The sequence below is a fragment of the Mesocricetus auratus genome, unplaced genomic scaffold (genome assembly GCF_017639785.1).
Source record: "Mesocricetus auratus isolate SY011 unplaced genomic scaffold, BCM_Maur_2.0 Super-Scaffold_100003, whole genome shotgun sequence".
Taxonomy (NCBI): domain Eukaryota; kingdom Metazoa; phylum Chordata; class Mammalia; order Rodentia; family Cricetidae; genus Mesocricetus; species Mesocricetus auratus.
Window position 1 is genome coordinate 77,414,506 of NW_024429188.1, and position 24,310 is coordinate 77,438,815.

Sequence of the window (24,310 nt, forward strand, 5' to 3'; positions counted from 1 at the left end):
TTCTATGTCACTCATCATAATGTCTCTGTGATCCATTCAACTTGTATCAAGAGTTTCTTTCCCTATGATTTGATATGGTTGGAAGGGTATCCTATTGCATGAATGTTCCACTGTTTGCTTATCCTTTCCTCTCAGCAAGGGATACTTCAGATGTTTCCAGTTTGGGGGCTATTATAATAGTTCATGTAAGTTGTATGTGCACACTTGCACAACTGTTCATATTTGTAGAGTAAATGCATAGAAGTATGAGCTAGAGACTTTGGTATCTCCTACATGGTTTATAACTAATTGCTGTGTAGTAGACAAGTAGTGGAGGGGGAGAAGACCAGATAAGGAGTTCAAAGACCTAGGCCGGCTCTGTCACTTATTAGTAATATGATATTGGATGATTCCATACTTTTTCCGGGACTCATATTTTAGTAAGTGATGAGGTAGGAAGCTCTGTTTATTTTGTCAATCTTTTTCAAATCTAATCTTCCCATGGTTCTGAAGAGATTTTTTTAAAAAGTAGTTCTCTCCCTCATTTCACAGACTGTGTATGTGAAATACTAGATGCAAAACCTAGATTCTACCTGTCCTGTTTTTTCCTTTCATGTCCTAAGCAATTGCCTCGTATCAAATGTGTGTCTTGAGGGAGACAGTAGAGCAGCTGAAGGCTATAAAGGTTTGATGGTCTGATCTCCGGAGAGAAAATTCTCCAAAACCAGAACAGACTTGCCATATACAATTATGTTAGAAAAGCCATTTCTAAGACAGATACGTGGAGCAAATTGTCCCATCTCTCTTTTGTCAAGATTTGTGGTAGCTAGGCAAGGGTAAAATAAGCATTGGATATGTATGTAAAAATGCACATGTGTACAGCATTCACATTTCTATTTATGTTACATTATGTGTTTGCTGTATTTTCCCACAAAACTAAGAAAATAAATACACAAAGCATTTCCAGAGAATAAGTCTAGGGAATATGGTTATCTTGAGAGGAATTGCTAAGAGGAAGAGAGGCCTGTTTTCTTACCTCTGTCTGCCTGTCTATCACATGTATATCCACACACACACACACACACCACACACCCAGAGAGAGAGAGAGAGAGAGGGGGAAAGGGAGAAGGAGAGGGAGAGGGAGAGGGAGAGGGAGGGAGGGAGGCAGAGGGACAGGGAGAGACATGAATAGGCTGCCTAGTTTAAAATCCTGGTTTTGACTCTAGCTATATGACCTTGTGCAAGTTCCACAACCTCTGTGTTTCCTAATTTCTTCTTCAGAAAGAATAATGAATGCCAGTGCCTTCTGCAGAGGGCTAGTGGGAGAAGTAAAGTAGCTAAATGCGTGGAGTAATTAGAAAAGTGATGAACAGCAGAGAGCGTTAAGTATTGTGTACCTATGCCATAAGCTGACAGGAGATTTGTCTCTTAGTCAATATTTGTCTGGTGCCCAACTCATTAGCATTCTAGAGATGGCTTAGCTTCCATTTCCCCCTTGTCTGACTCCAGCAGCCATCACCCATCCACGTGCCAATCTCTCATGCCCCTGCCTTACCAGAGAAAACAACTTAGGTGTTGAGACTGTTATTTGCTTAACTATGCCCAAGTAACCCTTGGCTTCCCTTCCTAGGTTGTAGTTACCCAAGTAAGGGAGCTGAAAAAAATCTTATTAATAGTTCCATGTATCCCTTAGCTCTTAAGGTGGACACCTTCCCCCAAATATAAGGGAACAGATCAGGCATATCGGAGAAAGCCCTGCTTCTTTTGGTTATTTTTATTTAAAGGTTCAGTAGTGTCTTTGAAATGTTGTGGTGTTTCGAAAACAACATGAAAGATTTCTTCCTTTCCCTCTATTCATTTGAACCTAGCATCTGTCTACTGAGGGTGCTGGTGTTAACGATGGGGCCTGTCCTTAAAGTGTGTCCTTAAAGTGTGATGTGGCTTGACACCTTAGCTTTGATGCTGCCACAGTCAGGACTATGTCTGCTTCATAAACATTGCGTTTTCTTGAAGGCATCGTTGTAAAAAGCAACGATTTTTTTTGCAGCTTTGTGAGATGGCAAAGCCGTTCGTAACAGCTTCTTGGTAATTCATCAGCTGTCCAATTTACCTCTCACTTTTCCATCTCATCTCTCTTGTACAAAAAGCAACTGCATGTTGAATGACTTCCAACTCAGGCTCTTTTCTGTGATGTTATGGAGTCTGAGTAGGTGGGGCAGAACAGTAAGGGAAAAACAGGAGGTGGGGGGATTGTTGCATTCTCTCCCACATCTTTGAGTCCCATGCCTGTACTCTCTCCCCTCTGTGCTGTTAATAATACTTCCGGTGTTATTATAGCATCAAGATCCTGGCTCAGAATGGCAGCATGGCTTTCCACAGTGTATCTGCAACCTTCATGCTTTCCTTTTTGTGTGTATAAGCATGTGTGTACACGTGTGGAGGTAAAGGGCTGATACTGGAGAAGAGGGGGACTCCCTCTACTCCCCCCCTCACTTATTTGCTAAGACAGGGTCTCTCACGGACTCTGGGACTTAGCAATTCAGCAGGACTAGCAGGCCAGTGAGTTTGAGACACCATCTTTTCTTGTTTTCGTCAACCCTAGCAGCGAAGGTGCACATCACTATGCATGGCTTTTTTATGCTTGTCCTAGAGCTCTTATCTGGGGTACTCTTGCTTGCATGGCAGGCACTTTACCCCACAGAGTCATTTCCTCAGCTCCTTTTCTGTAAGAAAACACCGTCTTGCTTTGTCTGATTTGAAATCTCCTTGTTAAACGTGTGTGTGTGTGTGTGTGTGTGTGCGCGCGTACGCGCGCGCGCGCGTATGTGCAGGAGCATGTGCCTGTATGTGCAAGTGCCTGTGGAGGTCAGAAGAAAGCATTTGGATACCTTTTCAATCCCCTTGCACCTTCTTGTTTTGAGATCATGATCTCATTGCTGAACTTGGAATTGGAACTTGCTGTTTTGTTGGCCAGTGAGTTCCAGCATCTCTGCCTGTCTTCCCCAACTGCATTGGGGTTACAGGTGCTTGTGGCTACACTTGACTTTCTTTGTGTATGTTAGGGATCTGAATGCTGGTTCTCATGCTGTGCAACAAGCAGTTTACCCACTGGGCTGTCTCCCAACCACTGCACCGCTACTTGCAACGTTACTTCACTCCAGTGCATCTGCAGTCTGATCTGCTTCACCAGCACATTCTCTGCTGTTCCTCCTTATGCTTTTGCTTACTCTAGTCATACCATTCTCTGTCTGGATTCCTCTCCCTTTAATCCCACTTCTTCATCCCCAACTATTGCTTATTCACTTAAGCCAGATCAGCTATGGGAAACCTTTCATAGTCATCCTTGATGATCTTTTTCCACTGGCAAAATTCGATGCCTCCTGGTATGTTCTCAACAGGATTTTGTTGTATTCCATTATATTGAGTGTTCTTATAATTAGTTGTATTCACACTTCATTCTTTCTACCAAACATTGAGTTCCTCAAAGGCAGAAGCCGTGTTTTTCATTATTATATATTCCACTCCTGGTTAGTAGGAGGCACTCATTGTTTGCTGAAACAACAATTTCTCCAAATGCTCTCTAATGCTGGAATTTTACTATTTGAGTAGATGATTTCTTGGTTGGCACTGACTTCTTGAGTGGAGGACATGGACATAGAAAATGAAATTTTTTCGAGTCTGGGTTTGTGGGATAGTTTACCACTACATAGGTGTACTTTTTCCACCTGAATCAGAAATCTCAATGTGTTTTGAGCTCCTGCACAACTCTCTACAAGACTCATGATGTGACAGGAGAGAGGAGGGCGTGGGGGAGGACATTTCTCACGGAGGCAGAGAGAAGGCTGATGAACTTTAAACACAGGAATAAAACAAAGACTTGGAGAATGAGCACCTGAAAGGTTTCCCCTTAAAGTTGTCAGATGCGTTTGTGATGGTTTATTGATTGTCAGTTAAGAAGGTTTAGGAACAGCAAGGAGCTAAGCCTCTGGGTGTGCCTGGGAGGGATTATCTAGATTGGGTTCATTAAGGTGGGAAGATCCACTTGAACTGTGGGAGGCATCTCTGTGGAGGCTTAGAGTACAAAGGAGACAGGCAGCTAAGCACTATCATGTAGCATTCTTTGGTTCTGACTGCGGATGAAGCGCAACTAGCCCTCTCGAGCTCTATCTTCTAGGAGCCCACCACCATGATGTCCACTTGGACCATGAGCAAAGTCAGCTCTTTAAGTTGCTTTTGTCAGGTGAATTGAAGTAGCAATAAGGAAAGTAGTTAATACAACATCTCTGAAAGGAGTCAAGGGTCTAGCTCGCTTATATTTCAATACAGAGTTTAAACACTTGCCAAAATAACTACACTAAAAAGAGGCCTTTGTAACCCATGACGTTTGTAAACCTCCTATATATTTGTTTCAGTCAAAATCCTCTCAACAAAGGAGCTTGTGAATTTGTACTAGAGAAGGGTGGACATTTGGCAAGACTAGCTCTTACTTTACAATCAGTCTTGCAGCTTGGAAATTCTCCATAGTAGAGGGTTTGCTTAGCATGTATGAGGCCTTAGGTTTAATCCTTACTGTGCCAAAAAGATGTGTGGTGTACAGCTGGAAAAATATGCAAGTCAAGTTCTTGCTGCAATTGAGAGAAAGTAAACCAGCATGGAACCAAGAAGATGACCTGGGAACTTGCCTGGGTACCTAGTACTTAGTCTTTGAAAGAGTGAGGCTGGGGTCCTTTGTCTTTGAGGTTAGGTGGATCCACACAAATAGGTTTGCAGAATTGCCCCAACGATATCTTCAAGGGGGATAATTTTATTTTCAAATTAAGCAAATGGTATTTTTATTTCTTTTGGAGGTCTCAAGATCATTGAAGACAATTCTATATGAGACACTAGCAAATCTTTTTTGAATCAATCTATCTAATATCTATCAATATCTACATCTTTTTTGTTCATTCACTGTAAATGTATTTGTTCCAAAATAATCTGTATGGATTTAAGGACAAATTAAAGCATAAAGAAATACAAGTCCTTGAATTTCTCTATGAAGAATGAGCATGGCCTAAACAGTAGAGAACTGTGAGGTGCCCTTATCATGGTGACTCACATCTGTCTCCATCTCTGTGGGCTCACTAGTCTCTTTTTGCTTTCCATGAAGATAATTGCCTCATAAATTTTTCTTTTTTAATTAATTTTTAAAATTTATTTTACCTAACAGTCACAGTTTCCCCTCCTTCCTCTCTTCCCGTTCCCTCTGCCTATCTTCTGTCTACATCTCCCTATCCATTCCTGCTCTGTTCAAAACAGGGCAGGTCTCCCATGGGAGTCAACAAAGCATGTCATATCAAGTTGAGGCACGACAAAGCTACTCCCCCCTGCATCGAGGTTGGTTCAGGCACCCTAGCAGAGGTGGGTTTCAAAAAGTCAGCTTATGCACCAGGGACAGGTCCTGGTCCTACTGCTAGGAGCCCCCAAGCAGACCAAGGTACACAACTGTCAAACACATGCAGAGGACCTAAGTCAGTCCCATGCAGGCTCCTCAGAGTTCGTGAGCTCCCACTAACTCAGGCCAACTGTCTCTGTGGGTTCCAAGAGGGATAAATTTTTATACATAAAATGTAGTAAAAACTTTCTATAAAATCATTTAGCTAAGCCCACTAACTCAAAACAAAGAACAAACTTCAAATAAAGAGCTAGAGTCTTCCACACACCAACTAATCTACCAAAGACAATTAATGTGATAACCAGAGTTATTTTCAACTAAGGGTTCATATATAACTGAAATAGCCTTACTGCATATTCAAATAAAACTGCCAACAAAACATTGGGCTTTCAAATGCCTTCCATGTAATTTGAGTTGTTTTATTCACATCACGAAGACAGATTTTCCCTGGAGTTTTTCCTGTTCGGAAAACATTTCAAGACCTTGCTCTTCTGGGCTGCTTCTTGACATGGAAACATTTTAATGTCATTGCTTTAGCCTTGATTTGGAATTTTGCCTCTCCAGCCAACTTTCTGCTCTAATCATTGTGCTTGGTTGTTTTTTTTTTATCTCTCCTGATGTAATGGCTTCAAATTCCTTCCCATCCTAGCTCCCAAACTTCAACCTAAATTTTCTCAACAAAATATATTTACTATGGCATATTTTCTGAAGTTTGGCCTCCTTGTTGCTTTCTATTTTACTCAGCCAATTCTATCAACAAATGTTCTGTAAGTATTCATTTTGTACAAGGCACTGTTCCGAGTACAGTGGAAGGAACAAAGTGGAAAATCTCTCCTCAAGGACCTTGTTGTTTAATTGAAGAGTTTTGAGCAAGGACAGTGGATTAGTTACTTGTCTTATTATTGTGACAAAATGCCTGAGAAAAGCAGTTTAAGTAAAGAACTGTTTATTTTGGTTGATAGTTTGGGGATATGGTCTATGTGGCAGAGAAGGAATGGCAGCAGGAATGTGAACCAGATGAACCAGATGTCAGAAATCAAGAAGCAGAGAGAGATGAACGCTGGTCAGCTCACTTTCTCTTTCTTATTTAATCTAAGACCCCAGAGCATGGTGTGATGCTGCCTGTACACAGGCTGAGTTTTCCAGTTAAGCCCTTCTGGAAACACCCTCATAAATACAATGAGAGCTGTGTTTCCTTGGTGATTCTAAGCCCATTCATGTTGACAATGAAGATTAACCATCATGAGATGGTTTCTTATCTTCTATATGTCTTGTTCACACCCCCAATAACTTCCTAAGTCATCTTTAAGTTTATTATTACACCAACAGAACCAGTGGTACTTCATCTTCATTAAAAAAAGTTAACCGAAGACATCCATCATCTTACTTTCCTTCTCCTCAAGAATACTAGATGGAGAGATTGCTCAGTGGTTAGGAGAGCTTACTGCTTTTTCAGAAGACTGGAGATTTTGTGTCAGGCAGCTTACAACCATCTGTGACTCCAGCTCCAGAGAGTCCTACATTCTCTTCTGGTCTCTGTGGGTATCCCGCCAACATGCACATAAAGTCACAGTCACATGCACCCATAAAAAGAAAAAATAAATCTTAATTTCAAGAATATCATATTGAATAAAGAATAATGTTCTTGACATGGCGTCTCATTCAAGCCTTATTGTTTGGTTTGAAATTTCCTCCCTTTTAGAGGTTAAATCCCCAACGCATTCCTTCAATGTTTGGTGTGTCCCATTTCATTCTGGTATCTTTTCCACTTGCTAATTAAGAGTGTGGTGTTTGCTTTCTGTGTGATAATTGGCATGGCTCTCTTGGTATTTAGCTTATCCTACCTTGGTTGTTTTCACATACACACACACACACACACACACACCCTTCTAGACTTCTAGATTGCTCATTGTTTGAAGACAGGGCCTTTAGCAGAATGCATCCCACAAAACGTGCTTAGTAAATGATGAAGGCAAAGGAAGAGTTATGGTGCTGCATGGCAAGAGAATGATTCTAAGAGCAGAGAGCTTAGTTAAAGAGGCTTTTGAAAAAGTGTGCAAAGGATAATGAAGGATTCAGTGTATTGGCAACTTGACTCAAATCCTCATTTCATTCCTAGAGGAACTTTAGGGGGACAGAAATGACAATAGAAAAGGACTTTGGGACTGTTGAGAATTTACATGGACTATGAGAGACAAATTTGCTGTGAGACTGTTTGCTAGTGAGCTCAGATGCTACACCCATAAAGTCTCACCAATATGACTGCCTAGACATGAGCTGGGCAAGGACAATAATAGTCATGCCAAGATGGATAGGTGGAAGACCATGAGGCCTCAATACTAAACAAAGCACTGTGAGCAACTGAGGAATGCTGAGACTGGAAGAAATAGCCTTTCCTAGGGAAGTGCACACCAGTGCACAACTGCAAATGGTGAATCCTGAAAATATGCATACAAGCACCAGTATGCAGATTGAGCAGGTTGTATTTAGGATTATAGGAAAGAGAGGCCATGAATTTGAAGGCAAGTAAGGAGGGGTTATGGAAGAGGTAGGAAGGAAGAAGGGAAGGGGGAAATTACGTAATTATAATATCAAAATTAGAATAAAGAAAAAACCTTTTAAAAAAGTTACTAAACCCAAGTAACTGTAATAGCATTATTGACAACAGATAGTAAATCCGAAGTGGAGAGTAGACATGGAGGGAAATCTTCAGATAGCATATATAGAATTTGTACTAACATTGAGAAACAACTGGACATGCCAAACAGGCAGTGAAAGATTCTTTTGCAGGGATTACCAGTCAGTTCACTCCAACAGATACTGACCTAGTGTGTACTATGTACCATTCTCTATTCCGGACATAGACAAAACACAATCTCTGCCTCCTGACTTAATGACCAAGTGGGGAAAACAGTCTAATTCAATTGCAGTGATATGAAATAGTAAGCAGAATTACTGATTATGGAAAGTAATATGAAAATATAAGTGGGATAGTGATTGATTGTATTGTTACCAGTGAGAAAATGTTACAGAAGGGATGATAACTGAGTTTGGCCTTGAGAGACAAGTAGAAGTTTGCTCAATAAATGAGGACATACCTTTTTCAATAAAAGGTAACCTCAGGGCCTGGTGGTGGTGGCACACGCCTTTAATCCCAGCACTCGGGAGGCAGAGGCAGGCGGATCTCTGTGAGTTCCAAAACAATACAGCCTCCAAAACAATACAGAGAAACCCTGTCTTGTAAAAACCAAAAAAAAAAAAAAAAAAAAAGGAAAACGTATAAGGCATGCAAATTCATGGTATTCTAAAGGAACAATAAGAAGTCTGAAATGGTTAAGAAAAAGGGATGTCAGAATAAAGATGAATAGTGCAAAGGGGATAATGATTGTCAGAAACCAAAGACAGATGTTGTTACGGTGGTCTAGAGAGGAAGGATGTGTAATGGTTAAAATTGTGCACTCTAGAGTTGACCCTCCAGCACCCGAATCTCATCTCTCTCACTCTTAATTGTATAGACTTGAACATGTCACTGAATCTCTCTGGGCTCATGTTTCCTTGTCTCTCGAATGGGAATAGTGATAACCTGCCATGAGTGATTGCTTTGGAGAATTGAAAGGTGCTAAATATAAACGATTACAGTGGTGCCTGGCATACCATGAATGTTCTGTGAAGGTTAGCCTAAGGACTCAATTACAAGTAACGAGGAACTGTGTCATTCTCTACTATACCAGCAGCAGCCTGAAAAAGAAATGCTAATGGGAAGCAGCTATGTTTCCAGGTCTTTAAGCAATGACCCTGGGAGAACTAGATAGATCTCTGAATCTCAGAGGAATGAGAGTTCCTTGAGATGGTATGATGTTTACCTCGGAAAAAGTAGATTTAACTTAGGAAAAAGAGGAAGAGTCTGGGGGAGAAAAACAAGGAGAAGGGCCAGACAGATTGTTTACTTAAAATAAATAAAAGCTGCCATTGTATTCCCCCATGGATAGATGACTCAGTAGTTAACTGACTGCTAACACTCAGAACTCGGGTTCAGTTACCAGCTGCCACATAGTAGCTCACAACCATCCATAATTCTAGTTCCAAAAGAACCATCACTCTCTTCTGACCTCTGAGGGCATCAGGCATATGCATGGTACACATTCATGCATGAAGGCAAAACAATCTCTCTCTCTCTCTCTCTCTCTCTCTCTCTCTCTCTCTCTCTCTCTCTCTCTCTCGATATGGGCCCTGGTAGGTTTACCACACTCCAGGGGACCGCCCCCACCTCGAAGTATATGAGCAGCACAAATTGGATTCAACTGGTTCTTTTCTTTTTTAAGTTTTGAAAAAAGGACAGGAAGTTGAGGAAGATAGGGGTGGAGCTGTGAAGAAGTAGTTGAGGGTGAATATGATCAAAATACATTATATGGAATTCTAAATAATTAATAAAGCCATTTAAAAATATCCAGCAGGAACCTGGAGTAGAGAGGAGATAACAGGGTCTAGGGATATTGCTGAATTTGGAATGGGTAGAGGAATCTTTTGAACAGAGAGAGTGACTGACAGCACAGCCCCTCCTCCTCATCTAACACAGCAATCTAGCTCCTTGGGTTTTGATGCTTTCAAGGTAACTATTGTCTATTTCTCAGCTTTCTAGAGCTCTGCTCAAGTGGTCTTCAAATAGACTTTTGGGATAATTGTGATTCTCTGTGTCACTGCTCTGTGTGCTGCTGAAATGGAACTGAACCTTGTTTGCCAGCCCCTACCAGTGTTCCTCTTCGGCTAGCCCAGGCATTCATGTAAAAGAGCTCAATTTGAAACATGGTTTTGCCACTTAATTAGCATTGCGATATGGAACAAGTTAGCAAAATTCTGAAAGCCTCTGTTTCTTCATTTTGAAGTGAGTAAAAATAAAACCCAGCTTCTGCATTAAAAAGTTATAATGATAACTTAATACAGGGACTATTTTTCTGTGTAGTGTTTGGCACATTGAATGCTTCAAAGATGTCAGCACCTTGCCTCTTCTTTCCCCCATTGTATCTGGGGGAGTCCCATGATCCCCTGCATTCATTTGAACACCTTCTGGGAACTTCATTCCATCCATTATCAATAGTAATAGAGAAGAGAAGATGAAGAGATCTGTCCATGAAAAGACAATGTATAGTGGCTTTTATTAAACTCCATCCTGACTGTGCAACTGAGATTTTGATGTAGAGAGTATCTCAAAATAGGAAAAGTATTTAGATACTTGATAGAAATTTCCTTCTAAGCCAAGAAATAGGAGTAAAACATTATGACAACTATGTGAAAAAATATCTACACATTCATATGCTTCATGTGAAAATAGATCTGCACATTCACATATTTAAAATCAGAAGGGAACAAGGGAAACAGAAAACACTCTAAGCCAGTAGAAACATGCTGGTGCACTGTAATCTTAGCATTATTGTGCCCATGGAAGAAGATCTTCTTTCCTTGAGACACATGAATCTTCTTGCCTTCTTTTTGAAAGAACAGCAGGAAGACAGGGTGCTGGAGTAAAGGGATTTGCACAGTGGGAATAACATGCCCCCATCTCATCTGTCCTTCTGCCCAGCCTTCCATTAACCATCATGACCTACCAGAGGCCTGGAGAGCTTCCTTCCTATCTGTGCTGCTTCAATGCCCTTGCGTCATTAATATCATCATCTCTACTCTTCTTCTAGGAGTGGATCTTATCGAGGGAGGTATGGAAGAAGTTGTGCATGTTTAGCTGTCAGTCCAAACCTTTTAGAGCCAGCAGGGGACAAAGGCAACAATCACTTTATAATTCTTTGGACTTTCTTCGCAGGTGAACACTGCTATGCATGAGGCAAAACTTATGGAAGAATGTGACGAGCTGGTAGAGATCATCCAGCAGAGGAAGCAAATGATTGCTGTCAAAATCAAAGAGACAAAGGTAAACCACAGGGCTTCAGTGAAGCCAAGGTGCAGTTGACCTTTTTCAAAAGTTGGAGTTCATTCCTGATGATTGCAGTTTGAAATTGAATCATAAAATCAAAAGGAAATGGGGTCATAGGGAAAGATATGAAGAAGCAATGTTTGGCCCTTGCAGAGTCTGATAAAAACCATGGCAGCTCTGGATGCTGCAGACATTCTGTATGTTGACCTGAATGTTGGTTACGTGTGTGCGCGTGCTCAACTGGTCATTTACTTAAGATTTAGATGTTTTATTTTAGCATGTTTTCAGTTTTATTTTTTAACCTTTATTTTGTGTATATGGGTCTTTTGCTTGGATGCATGTCTGTGTATCGTGTGCATGCAGTGCCCTTGGAGGCCAGAGGAGGCCAGTGAATCTCTTGAGAGGGGAGTTAAGGTCAGTTGTGGGCCAGCATATGGGTGCTAAGACTAGAACCTAGGTCTTCTGGAAGAGTAATCATTGCTTTCAACTACTAAGCCATCTCTCCAGTCCCTCCTTCCCTCTATATTATAAGGTAATAAAAACAAAGAAATAATGGTAGAAACATGGGTTGGGATTATAGAAGAAATGGGACTGTCATCTTGTCTTCTTTGGACTTACAAATGTGTTGGGACACTATTGTGATTCTGTATGAAGGATGCAATCTGCTATGGGAGAGGTGTGCATGGTAGATCAGAGCATGATACTGAAGCCAGGAAAGCAATTTTGGAGATATGCAGTGATTTCTGGTCTGAGTTTTGCAAGATGGAAACCAGACTAGTGATAGAACATATGGAAAGGAAAAGCACAGTAATTACTAGAGGGAAAATAGCATTGTTTTTTTTAACTTATTAGATATAATAGAGGAAAGAGAGAGAAAATAGTCAAAGAACTGTAGATTTTGAAGCAGGGAACAGATAAGTAAGGGTTAAAGAGGTCAGGTGAGTCTCCATGCAGCCTCTGAATGTTTTTAGGCTTGTTGGCCTGCTGGTAAATGATAGTGATTATAGGCCTGTGCTGTGGGTACAATGGGAAAAGTTGCAAGTACCTCATTTGATGACCAATACTTTGTGACATGCTGGGTAGTTCCAGCTAACATGAACTGAAGTTTCCAAGAATACACTGTGGTAGGTATAAAGATACTTATTGAAATATATGCATGTAAATACAGCTACTTATAAATAACAATGAGGTACTTTTGTTAAAGGTGTGCAAAAATATATTGCCAATAAAATGTAAACAACAGTGATTGGTGGTCGAATTTCTTTTTATATTTGTATTTAAAATTTTTATAATTAATGCATTGTTTTATAAGCAGAACAGTGTTATTAATACAAAGAGGAAGTAGATAACAGAGATATAGCTTAGTGCAAAGTAAATAATCAAGTTATAGATTGGGCAAGAAACTTGGCAGCCAGAATGAGGTGAGCAGTTGATGCAGGGGCCATGGGATATTAATAAGCTGTACTTTTAATATCACTTGGGCAGATCTATTTTATTGTTTTTAATTAAGCACAGTATGTTTTACCTCCTCTTTGCTCTTACCAATCTTTTAAGGTTATGAAACTGAGAAGATTGGCACAGCAGGTCGCTAATTGCCGCCAGTGTCTGGAACGGTCAACAGTCCTCATCAACCAAGCTGAGCATATCCTGAAAGAAAATGACCAAGCACGGTTTCTTCATTCTGCAAGAAATATCGCTGAGAGGTATATGTGCTCCTTAAATTCTTTTCAAATGCTTGATCTTATGAAAAGGGGCTGGCTCAAAGTCACTTCATTTTCTCCAGCCATTGTATAGTGGCTGCCACCCGAAGATTTTTACCAGCTAGGTAATTATCGAGCCTCTGTGATAAATTACCCTGCAGATTTCTGGACCCTTTTCTCTGTCTTTGCTGCCTGCCAAGTATAGGGCTACCTACTGCCTTAAGCTTCCTGCTAGGTCTTGAGCATTCTGTTATACTTGTGGTATATGAGAAGTGATTGCATTGATGGGATGTGCCTTTGCTAAGTCTATTTACTTTTTTCAAAATCCCTTGCCTCCAATTCCTCCCCTATTCCCTCATCCTATGTTTCCCTCCCTACTTCGTGTGTTGTCTTTTTTCCAAAACCATTGAGTTCATTTAGTGTTGACTGTATGTGCATGGGTGTATGTACAGTTTTTATTGTTTCATTTAGGTTTTTCTTGCATAAATTCCTTAGAATAGTAATTCTTTGACTTTTTAAAAAATCATTTCGTCCTTTGAAATTTAATGTCATGAACATTGTTCGAGAGTGTCAGAGAACTCATGAATCATTAGTCTATCTAGAGATCATTAATAGTCTATATCTATTAGAGCCAATGCTCTAAAGTAAATCATTGTTCAGTACAGCCACCAATTCTTCAAGGGGCTACAGGAGACCACTAGGCCAGATATGATCTCCTTTACATATTTGCCTCTATTAATGAAGACTTTGGTTTTTAAGCTTGTGATCTTCCTCCTATTGGTACTGTCATCATTCTGGATAAGTTCACTCAGACAACTAACCCATGTAATACTCTAGCCACGTGGCCCTCCACCTTCTCTGATATCTTCTTCTCCACAGACTCCCATTCACGTCATCTACTCACTTCCTGGACCACACTTCATCATCATCACTCAGAATCACATAATCATAAGCTAAAGCATCACATCTTCTAACCATGACATCTTTTCTTTGACGTTAGTTAGACCTCCAAGTCTTAAATCATATACTGCCCTATTTTCTACAAGTGATCTCTTATCTCTACTTTGCTCTAAACGTATTTGGTCTTTGTGATTTATCACTTCAGCCACCTTTTTTTTTCACGCCTTTCCCTATCCCCATCATGGGATTCTTGGGGAAATGATATTTCTTTGGGATTCATTGTTTCAGTCATCTGATAGCCAAAGGAAGAGGCACAAGTGTCTGTATAACATCTCCTCTCCTGCCAGATCCATTACATTGCCTTCTGTATTTCCCTGAACACCTGGTAAACTTTTGACTTCTCTTTTAATAAAATTTCAGCTCTGAAAGGTGCTGGGAAGCTATGAGGGGGCGGGGGCAATTTGTTGCTTAGTGAACTTTGCTGTAGGATTATGAGACAGAGTGCCAGGTTTTTATTGTTGGATCTCAACTGTCAGTACCATAGGTATTCTCTTTTGGGTCCATTTCTCATGAAAGGAGCCCTGCACCCTCCTGTTTTTGGTGGCCAGTGCATATGGGATGGGCAGGCTTACAGGCCCTGCTATCAGCATTCTAGGGGCCAAGCAGGGAAGGAGACATGAGACATTCCAGACTTCTTTTTTGTAAAATGTCAAAACTCTACCGAAGTGAACCTCACATCTCATGCAAGGCTGAGGAAAGGGTAGGCTGCATGGATCTGTGGCTCTTGCTATTCTTCATGCAAACTTTCAACTTTGTGCCACTAAATCAGCTCGATGTTGTTGGCTTCCTAATCCAGCTTTCTCCAGTCTGTTGTTGGTTACTGCACATCTGTCCTTCCTAGCTTCCAAATATTTGTTGACAATCTCTTAGTTGCTGCTATCCATTTGTTTCATTCTCTTTGTCTTTGTGGGTTTAGGCCATTTTTATTTTTTTCCTTCCAGTGGGACTTTGGGAAAGCAAAGAAGAAATATCTATTTAAGCCACTATATTTAACTGTCCTTACCCTGCAGGCCTCTGAAATGGTTTCTCCCACCTTAACATTATTGGAAGTATTCTTTTCAAGGTCACCAAAAGAAGACCTTGTTGCTAAATATAAAAGATGCTCCTTTGTTTCATCTTTCCCTTTCATCTTACTGGATTCTCTGTAGTATGTGTCCCTACTGACCACGTTTGTCTCTCATAAAAATCCCCATTACCTGTCTGCTTTTCTTTCCTTTCCTTTATTTCTTTTCTTTGCTTTTGTTCCTTTTCTTTTTTGCCATTGAGAGCAGCATTCCTTGATCTATTCATTAATGACACTGTTATTTCTGATTTAATATTAGGAAAGTCTCTTCTCCCTGCACACAGTTTTCCTTACAAATCCATTAGCTTTTAAGGCTTCAGTTACCATTTAATTATGATCAAATGCTATATTGATGGTTCCCAAATCTCTATGTAAAACTTTGCATGGGCTCCAGTGCATGGAATGGAAGATGGCTGTCTATATGATACTACTTGAGAATCATCTACTCAATATAATGTCTTTTTATCTAGTCTATCTATAAATATCTTTTTCTCCAGTCTCTCATAGAATCTGAAATTCATCCTTATTTTTATTCATTGTATTGTATTAAGGTACTATCCCTTCAGATAAAATGGGTCTCAATTGAAACACCACTTCAAAGAAGGATTCTCTACCCTTCCAGTTGAAAAGAAATCCTGTCTCCCTCCCACAGCCACTCTTATTTACACACAGGATTCCCTTCACATCATTTCTTGCTGTCATTCTTGTTTGTTGATTTGTTAGTCTCTCTCTCTCTCAGGTAATACTGTATATACTCTATTATAGTTAACCTGTGAAATAATAGATCACACTTTCTCCTGTATCATTAAAAACTTTATTTTCAATGGCTTATGAAATTTCATATATATATATTACTCAATTTAATCTCTAATGTTAGACAATTAGGTTATATTTGGTATGTTGAGTGCATTTGTAATTTATATTACATGCTTCTCGGTTATTGCTTTATAAGAATTTTATGAGATGGTTTTTGTAAGTTAAGAGCACTTGCTGTGTAATCAGGAAGACTAGAGTTAAGATCCCACCACCTACACAGAAGGATGATATATAAAAACTGACAGAGACATCTCGCTAACTGGACAGTCACCTGAAGTTCCTCTGTAATGTTGGGGCATCCATCTTCAGCCCAGAGGCCACAGTGTGTCTGGCAGATTTCTCAGCAAAGCAGGAAATTTTAAACTGTCCATCTGCACTGGCAGTCTGTCTGTCATTTTTCTGTGTCCTGCAGAAAGTCTCATAGACTCTTCCATGAAGCAGGAACCCTGTAGGACTGCTTGAGTCCAGCAGTCACTTTTCTGTAGGTTCTGCATATCCAGTTTATACAGAAACAATCAAGCAGTCTAGGCAATAGCAGTTTCTTGCCCAAATGGCTAATCTTGCCATGTTGAAAGCAAACTCCATAACAAGTTTCTTCGATGCCCATCTTCCTCTCAGACGTAATTGGTGCTGCCAGGATCAGACATTTCTCATTGTCAAGAAAAACCCTAAACCATTTTAAATGCCATTTTCTGAAGGTCTTTGAAAGGTTTGAAGACTGTCTATCTATCTCAAATATATCTCTGCATATATAGAAAACCTAACTTCCCTAACTATAAGTTCTGACTATTACAAGTAACTATCTATAGTCTGTATTTAATTATGCATTATGTTTTAAAAGGTCAGTATAAGCACAATACTTTATCAAGAGGAGAAATACACATATCCCAAAATTGACCTTAAATTTGTATCAATAAATGAAAATCCATTCCAAGACAAAGTATTCATTTCTAAACCATATTTTCTTTTTTAGAAAGAGATTGACTGTGATCATTGCCATTTATAAGTAACCCTGTATAAATGAAAATAAACATTTAAACAATATTTGGGAATTTGGACATTGGTCATTCCAAACTGTTTCCTGTTGGATGGGGGCGCTGTTCCTATCATGGGGATCATGACAACACTTAGAAACCTTGGCCAAATCCTTCTTTTTTGTAGTCATTAAGGTTGTATCATCTCAGTTGTTTTGGATGTTGGACTGTCTGGGACATTGTTTTAGGAAGTCTTGCTTTACCAAACCACAGAAGCCTGGAAGGAATCCATAGCTTTTTATTTTTTGTGGAAACATAAACAAAAACTCTTTTTCCAAGTAACCTGTCCTTATATTTAAGTTTAGAAGTCAAAGTATTTTTAAAATATAAAAGCTGGATTAATTTAGCAGCATTTATAATCAAGTGCATTTTATTAGTTGTTTTATAGCAATTGAAAAACTTAAAAACACAATAGCATACAGTATCCAGTCTCTCAGTGTATTTTTTATCTTTACGTGGCCTTTTTTTATTTATCTATTATTATTACTCTATTTCTTTTACTTTTATTAATTAATTAATTTATTTCTCTGAGACAGGGTTTCTCAGGAAATCTGCCCACCTCTGCTTCTGGAGCAAATCCTACTAGCGTGCACCACCACAACCGGCTTGTCTATTTCTTTTACCACTATCCTGTTTCTTTTTCTCTCAAGCCTACATATATTTTCAAACACACTGTAAACCTTTAGAGGCTTTTTATAATCTGAATCTGACTTTACTGTAAATCTTCAAGTTTTCTGGCCATGTGTCTGCTATCTGTTCAACAACATTGCTAATCAAAACTGGCTGTTTTTTTTTTTTTTTGATTTTTCGAGACAGGGTTTCTCTGTATTGTTTTGGAGGCTGTCCTGGAACTCGCTCTGTAGACCAGGCTGGCCTCGAACTCACAGAGATCCGCCTGCCTCTGCCTCCCGAGTGCTGGGATTAAAGGCGTGCACCACCAACGCCCGGCAAAACTGGCTGTTTTAACTGAGGTTTTTCCAAGACAGCAGACGTACGTTTACCGCCAGAGTTGGCCGGCAAGTCTCTGTTTGTCTCTAGCAACACAGAGCTCACACAAGAAAAATGTTGTTAACAAGTAGCCGTGCTTCTATCTGTCCTTTTGTTTCTAAAATCCCCTTTTAAGCTTTTGTCATTTTACGTGGAAATTCATAATCCCACTTCTGATACCGTCCATATGTAACGTGTGGTCTTCCCCTCCAGCCGCCTGGACCCTGCCCAGCTGTCTGAACCCCCAGATAACACACAGGACACTTTATTAATTATGAAGCTGTTGTCCATTTGCTATTGTTTTTCATTGGCTAGCTCTGACTTAATTATTGACCCATAATCACTAGTATGTATTTTCATAAGGACTTATTTTTTTGAGAACGCAGACTTGTGTTCCCTCTTCCAGGGAATCAATGGCGACGGCTCAGATCACTACATTTCCCAGAATCCTCCTAGACTCCTAGTCCCACCTATCTTGCTTCCCTATTGGGAAACAGTGCTTTATTGACATATACACAGGACTTCCCCATCATCTTTATTTGTAATCTACATGCTTTCTAATCTTAATGCACATTTCTTCAATTTTTCATGTATTTGGATTATTTTTTTTGGAGGCAGGATCTTGCTACGTAGCCCAGGCTGACCTGGGACTCATGGTCTTCCTGCCTCCACTTTCTTAGTTCTGGGATTCCAAGTGTGTGCCACTATGCTCTGCTTTGTACTTGCTCTTTGAACCTTGTTGGCCCTTTTTTTTCCATAGGGTATTGTTATTATTGCTGTTGCTGCTGCTGTTATTTTTGAGACACGGTATCAGTCTGGCTGACCTAGAGCTCCTTTTGTAGTCCAGGCCTCAAACCCTAGAAATCCTCCTGCTGCTGCCTCTTGAGTTCTGGGATCTGGCTTGTTTTCATGTTGTTCTTTTTTATGTCTGTCTGTCTGTCTATTTATTTGTTTCCATTCTTTTATTTATGTCTCTTTGTGGGTATATGTGTGAACTCACACGTGTGAGATCAGCAAACAACTTGTGAGAGTCGATTCTCTCCTTTCACAATGTGAGTTCTGGAGATCAAACTCAAGTAGGCTTGGTGACAAACACCTTTACCCACTGACCATCTCACTGGCCAGATTGGTTTCATGTTTTTTGAACCAATCTTTTCAGGTGTGTGTGTGTGTGTGTGTGTGTGTGTGTGTACAGTAAATTAGAGGATTAACCCCAGGAATTTTTGACTGCTTAATAAGTCCTCTATTCCCCTTTCAGTTTCTTTACGCTCTTGTGCCTGTCATAGACAGTGGTCAATGGCAGGAGACCCAACACTACACTCTCACCTGCAGCAGCAGTCTGAGGAATTCTTTTCGGAGACTTGCACTCAAATTCTCGACTACAAAAGGAATTTCAGACTGAGTCAGTATGAAGCAGAATTGGAGTGTATTGGAAAGAAAGTTCTACATAGATTTGAGCATAGGTATTAACAGAAAGAAAGGTGTTCTGTGAAAGGATACAACACACCCAAATGCATGAGTATGGGCTTCTCAAGAAAGCATCACCCCTGAATGCCTTAGCAGTGGCTGAATATAAGATTTACAGGCCTTTGAAATTATATAGCTAGAGGTGTTTTTTGAAACACCTTTCATGTCTCTTTCCTCCTTTTTGATAAGTGAAATAATAGAATAGCTTTGTAGGAGCCTTGAGTATGATTGCAACTTAATAAGGCAAAACTAGGGCTTCTATAGGTTATGCAAGGGTGTTAAGGCATACATTTTATTGTAACTGTGGTAGTTATTGTGAGATTCCTTAACAGTTGAAGGCTTATGGCAGACATCCCCTTAATTTTCCTGCCCTGCTATCCTGCCTCATTACTACTTCACTTACTGCTTATTCCTAGGGGACTTCAAAGATCTGAATGACTTCCCTCCACTAAAGCTTTAAAACTGTTAAAACGTAAATGTATGCACAGCACTCCTTTATCTAAATTGCTCCAGTGACTCCCATTATTCTTAGGTTGAAGGTTAAAGCTAAAACAGAGCATAAAATACCCTACATGATTTTGCTTCATTCTCTACCATTTAACCAAGAGGGAACACATTTAACCTTTATTAAGTAGGTCATGGCTTAAAAGTTACTTCCAGTCAGGCATGGTGGCCCAGACCTTTGATCCCAGCCCTCAGAAGGCAGAAGCAGGCAGATCTCTGAGGAGTTCAAGGCCAGCTAGGTCTATAGAGCGAGTTCTGGGACAGGCTCCAAAGATACAGAGAAACCCTGTCTTGAAAAACCAAAAAAAAAATCTGTTCTGATTTTACTCTACTCTGTGCCTCTTCTGCCCACTAGAACCTGCATAGTGTTTCCAAGGTAATGTTTCTTCCCATTTTGCCATTTGTATGCACAAGGATCTTTATTGACTCTCATTCCCAAGGTCTGATACAGGACTGAAACCTGACTATTTTTGTAAAAGCTACCCCAGATAAGTCTGATTAATTATGGGCTCATAAGAATTGCTGACATACATAAAATGTACATTTAAAATTATGAGTACATAAATAGTTATGGAAGCAGAGTTTCGAATCAAATGGATATGGATTCAATTAAATTTTGACTTTTACTGTTGTGTGTGATCTTGGCAGCTTGCTTAGCTTTTAAATGTGCATGCTTCCTCACTTACAAAATGGAAATAACTTAACAGTGTGGTAAGAAGAAAATTAGATAATTTATGTAAATTTTCATGCATAGTGCCTTATATATATACTAAGAATTCCATAAACATTAGCATCATGTTGTTGTAAGTCATTCGGTTACTCATTCAATATATATTTATTTACTATGTGTCTAACACTGTTTTAGGAACTATAGAAAAAGATATAAGTGGTACGAAATAGGATCCTTATTGCTGTGTCTCTTAAAAGTGACTGGGGAGATAAGTCTAAGGATGTAACTCAGTTGACAGAGTGTTTGCCTAGCATCCACAAAGACTTGGGTTGAATCCCCAGCACATCTTAATTTGGCACATGCCCATCTTCCCAACTAACCAGGAGTTCAGGGTTATTTGTGGCTGTGTAGCAAGTTCAAGACTTGCCTGGGATACATGAAACCCTATCTCAAATAACTAACTAACTAACTAAATTAATTAATTAATAAATAAATGGGAAAGAAGGAAAGAACTAGTTTGGGACATAAAATTGTCACAGTATTATGCAACCAAAGAATAGTGTAATGAAATGTAAATGTTGTAAAAGATAAAATAATGAATGGTATTAATGGGAAGGCATTAATCCAGCATGTTGGTTCGTTAGTTAACATGAAAAAAAAGAGATGTACAAAAACAATCTTAAACTGCTCTTACCAAGCCAGCAGAGGTCTACTTTGATGCTGCCTGCCAGATGGAAAATGATGCAGAGGGGAAAAAATCCTGTATTTACTTCTCAAAATTAAGACAGGATGGAGGAGTGTGTTTGAGGGGTGAACATATGTGTATAAATATGGTATAACTCTTAATTGGTTCCTTACGATTAAAATTGAAAGTGTTTCCGTTGGGAAAGCAGAGATATGGTATTTTCACTTACAAGTGATTTATTTTTACCTCATTAAACCAGAAATCAAACACTAGGTGAAGGTTCCAAGCCTATTTTGATGTATATTGATGTATTTTTTTTCCTTTTCAGGGTCGCTATGGCAACTGCATCTTCTCAAGTTCTGATTCCAGACATCAATTTTAATGATGCCTTTGAAAACTTTGCTTTAGATTTTTCTAGAGAAAAGAAACTATTGGAGGGGCTAGACTATTTAACAGGTGTGAATGTACTGTCCTTTCCTTCCCTTTTTGTTTTTTCTTTCTGTACCCTTTTAGTCTAAAGTGATTTGAAAAGGAAAAGATTTAAGTTGAGAATTTTTAAATAAGCCTTTACATAACAGATGTACCTTTTGAGAAAAGATCAGGTATGTTCAGGGTGGTATGGTTATGGGCCACATGTACCGTTTTAGAAAAACAATATATTTTAGTTCATGTTACATAAAAGAAAAGTGGACATCTGGGGCACTGTGGCTCATTGGCAGAGGTCTTGACCAGTATTTCATATAGTTCAGTCCTCAGTAGCAGCAAAAAGAAGTGTTTTGTTAAAACAAATTTGTCAATTTCATTTCTTACAAAGAATCATGTTATTTCCCCGAGCTGTTAGGACTCAGGTTTAGCTTTTCAGATGACGTTTTCATGTAACAAATAGGTGTCAGAAGCGACAGCCTATAACTGTTAAACTGACTGAAATAAAGACGAATTAATATCCATGAAGAATACTAAGATAGTAAAGGATGAAGTCAGCATGTTAAGAATGCTAACTACTTTCAGGTCATTTCTTGAGAACAATCTAGGCACAGCAGTAACCTTATTGTATGTAGCTATATTGTTATACCAATGCAGCTGTTAATTCTTACCTACTTCATAACAGACACTGCATATTAATTTTGTATCATTATGCTTCGTAGCAAGTCTATATGGTAATAGCCATTTTACAATGGGAAATTCTTATCAATTTGCATTTTAAATAGTGTCAAATATCTAGGAAAAGATTATTTTGAAATAAAAATAGGTTGAAGTTCATGCTATAAGAAAACAGTATTTTGCTTTGCCATTTATGTATGTTTTTTTACCGGCATTCTAGAAAAGAGGAGAAATTGTCACACTTACTTAGTCTTACATATTTGCCACAAAAGTGGCTGGTGGTCTCAGTACATTGCTTCAGTCTGCATGGTTCTTGCCAAAGTATGTCTATTAAGATAATTTCTCCAGACCTGGGGATGTTGCTCAGTGGTACTGCGCTTGTCTAGTATGGGCTTAATCCCCATGACTGAAAAAAAATACAAGGAACGAAACCTTCTACCTCTTCTGAAGAGACAAGGTATTTCCTTACCATTTTCTTTACTTTTTTTCAGCCCCAAACCCACCATCTATCCGAGAAGAACTTTGTACTGCCTCCCATGACACCATTACAGTGCACTGGATCTCGGACGATGAGTTCAGCATCAGCTCCTATGAGCTTCAGTACACCATATTCACTGGCCAGGCTAACTTCATCAGTAAGTCATGGTGTAGTTGGGGCCTGTGGCCAGAGATAAGGAAATGTAAGGAAGCAGTAAGCTGCTCAAGATTGGCCGGTGCGCCACGAGGCAAGTGTTTGTAAGACATGTGAGGTTGTTTAGTATAGATTTTCATAGACAGTGTAAGCTCCCCAGGGTACTGTAAAACATTACTGATGGCAACAAGCCACTTGTATATTTTCTTGCTGGGTAGTCACTGGGATAAGCCATAATGGTTTATGTAATCCTTAGCTTTTTCTCAATCCATACCACGACATTGATCCAAAGTGCTGCTTAATATCTGTTCCTGGGTAGCTAAATCACCATCATTCCATGTGCGTGAACCTCTCTCTCTCTGAGTCTCCTTCCACTTCATTATCACGATAAAATTATGTTCAAAAACCATTACTTCCTTTATTATAACCTATTTCTGTTTATGGACATGTAGATCGGCCTTCTGCCCCTGTCATTCATTTCTTTAGTCCTGCATTTCCACAAGTAATTCCAGTAAATATAAAACCATGACAGAGCTAGGTACAGTGGCTCATGCTGATAATCCCAACACAAAGGAGGTTGAGGTAGTAGAATTGCAATTTCAAGGCCTGTGTCGAAAAACAAAACGAAAAGCTGTCTCAGTGGATCATAGTTAAAGATGTTTAAATGGCTGTTCTTCGGCCCTTATATTAAGATGGTTTCACCTTCTGCTGAACTGGAGCAAGACCAGGAACAGTAGGAACTTAACTGATTCCATTAAGCAGAAAGGTCCCCACTGGAAGGGTGGGTTGGAGGGAGAGGAAGCAATGGAAACCGTAATGAGACTTTTTCTGTCCCACCAGCCAGCTCCCAAATAATGACATGGAGATTTATTATTAATTATGAAAACTTGGTCTTTAGCTTAGGCTTGTTCTCAACTAGTTTTTACAACTTAAATTAACCCATATTTTATTAATCTACATCCTATCACGTGGCATTACCTCTCATCCATCTTGAACCTCCTGTTACCTCTCTGTGTCTCCCAAACCTGTTATCTCTTCCTCCTTCCCATCTCTCCTGCCTAGCCATTGGCAGTTCAGCTCTTTATGAAGTCAATCACAAGAACATATCTTCATACAGTGTACAAATATCACACAACAGGAACAAAGCAGAATCAAAGCTGAGTTCAAGCACTTGCATTTGCAAAGCTACAAATTAGTATTTTTTAACTTTGTACTTTGCATTTATGTTCATCTTCACAAACCAACATGAATAGACATTATTCAAATAAACCCTCCTTATGGGCTTTCTTTTCCTATTTGGTGACAAGTCATGGGCAGAATTTGTGACAGTGCTAGGGAGGACAAATAAGGGGATAT

At 39.5% G+C, this 24,310-nt stretch overlaps 1 protein-coding gene across 3 annotated transcripts in view; it reads left to right on the forward strand.

Annotated features, from left to right (window-relative positions):
• Mid2 (midline 2) overlaps window positions 1-24,310 on the forward strand; it is a 96,834-nt gene that overhangs the window by 57,937 nt on the left and 14,587 nt on the right. For 2 of the 3 annotated variants that reach the window (XM_040744475.1, XM_040744472.1), the window contains exons 4-7: window positions 11,226-11,333; window positions 12,891-13,039; window positions 21,551-21,678; window positions 22,815-23,048. In XM_040744475.1, coding sequence (XP_040600409.1) covers window positions 11,226-11,333; window positions 12,891-13,039; window positions 21,551-21,678; window positions 22,815-23,048 — 619 coding nt within the window. The remainder of the gene's footprint in view (window positions 1-11,225; window positions 11,334-12,890; window positions 13,040-21,550; window positions 21,679-22,814; window positions 23,049-24,310) is intronic. The other variant, XM_040744473.1, reaches the window with a different exon arrangement.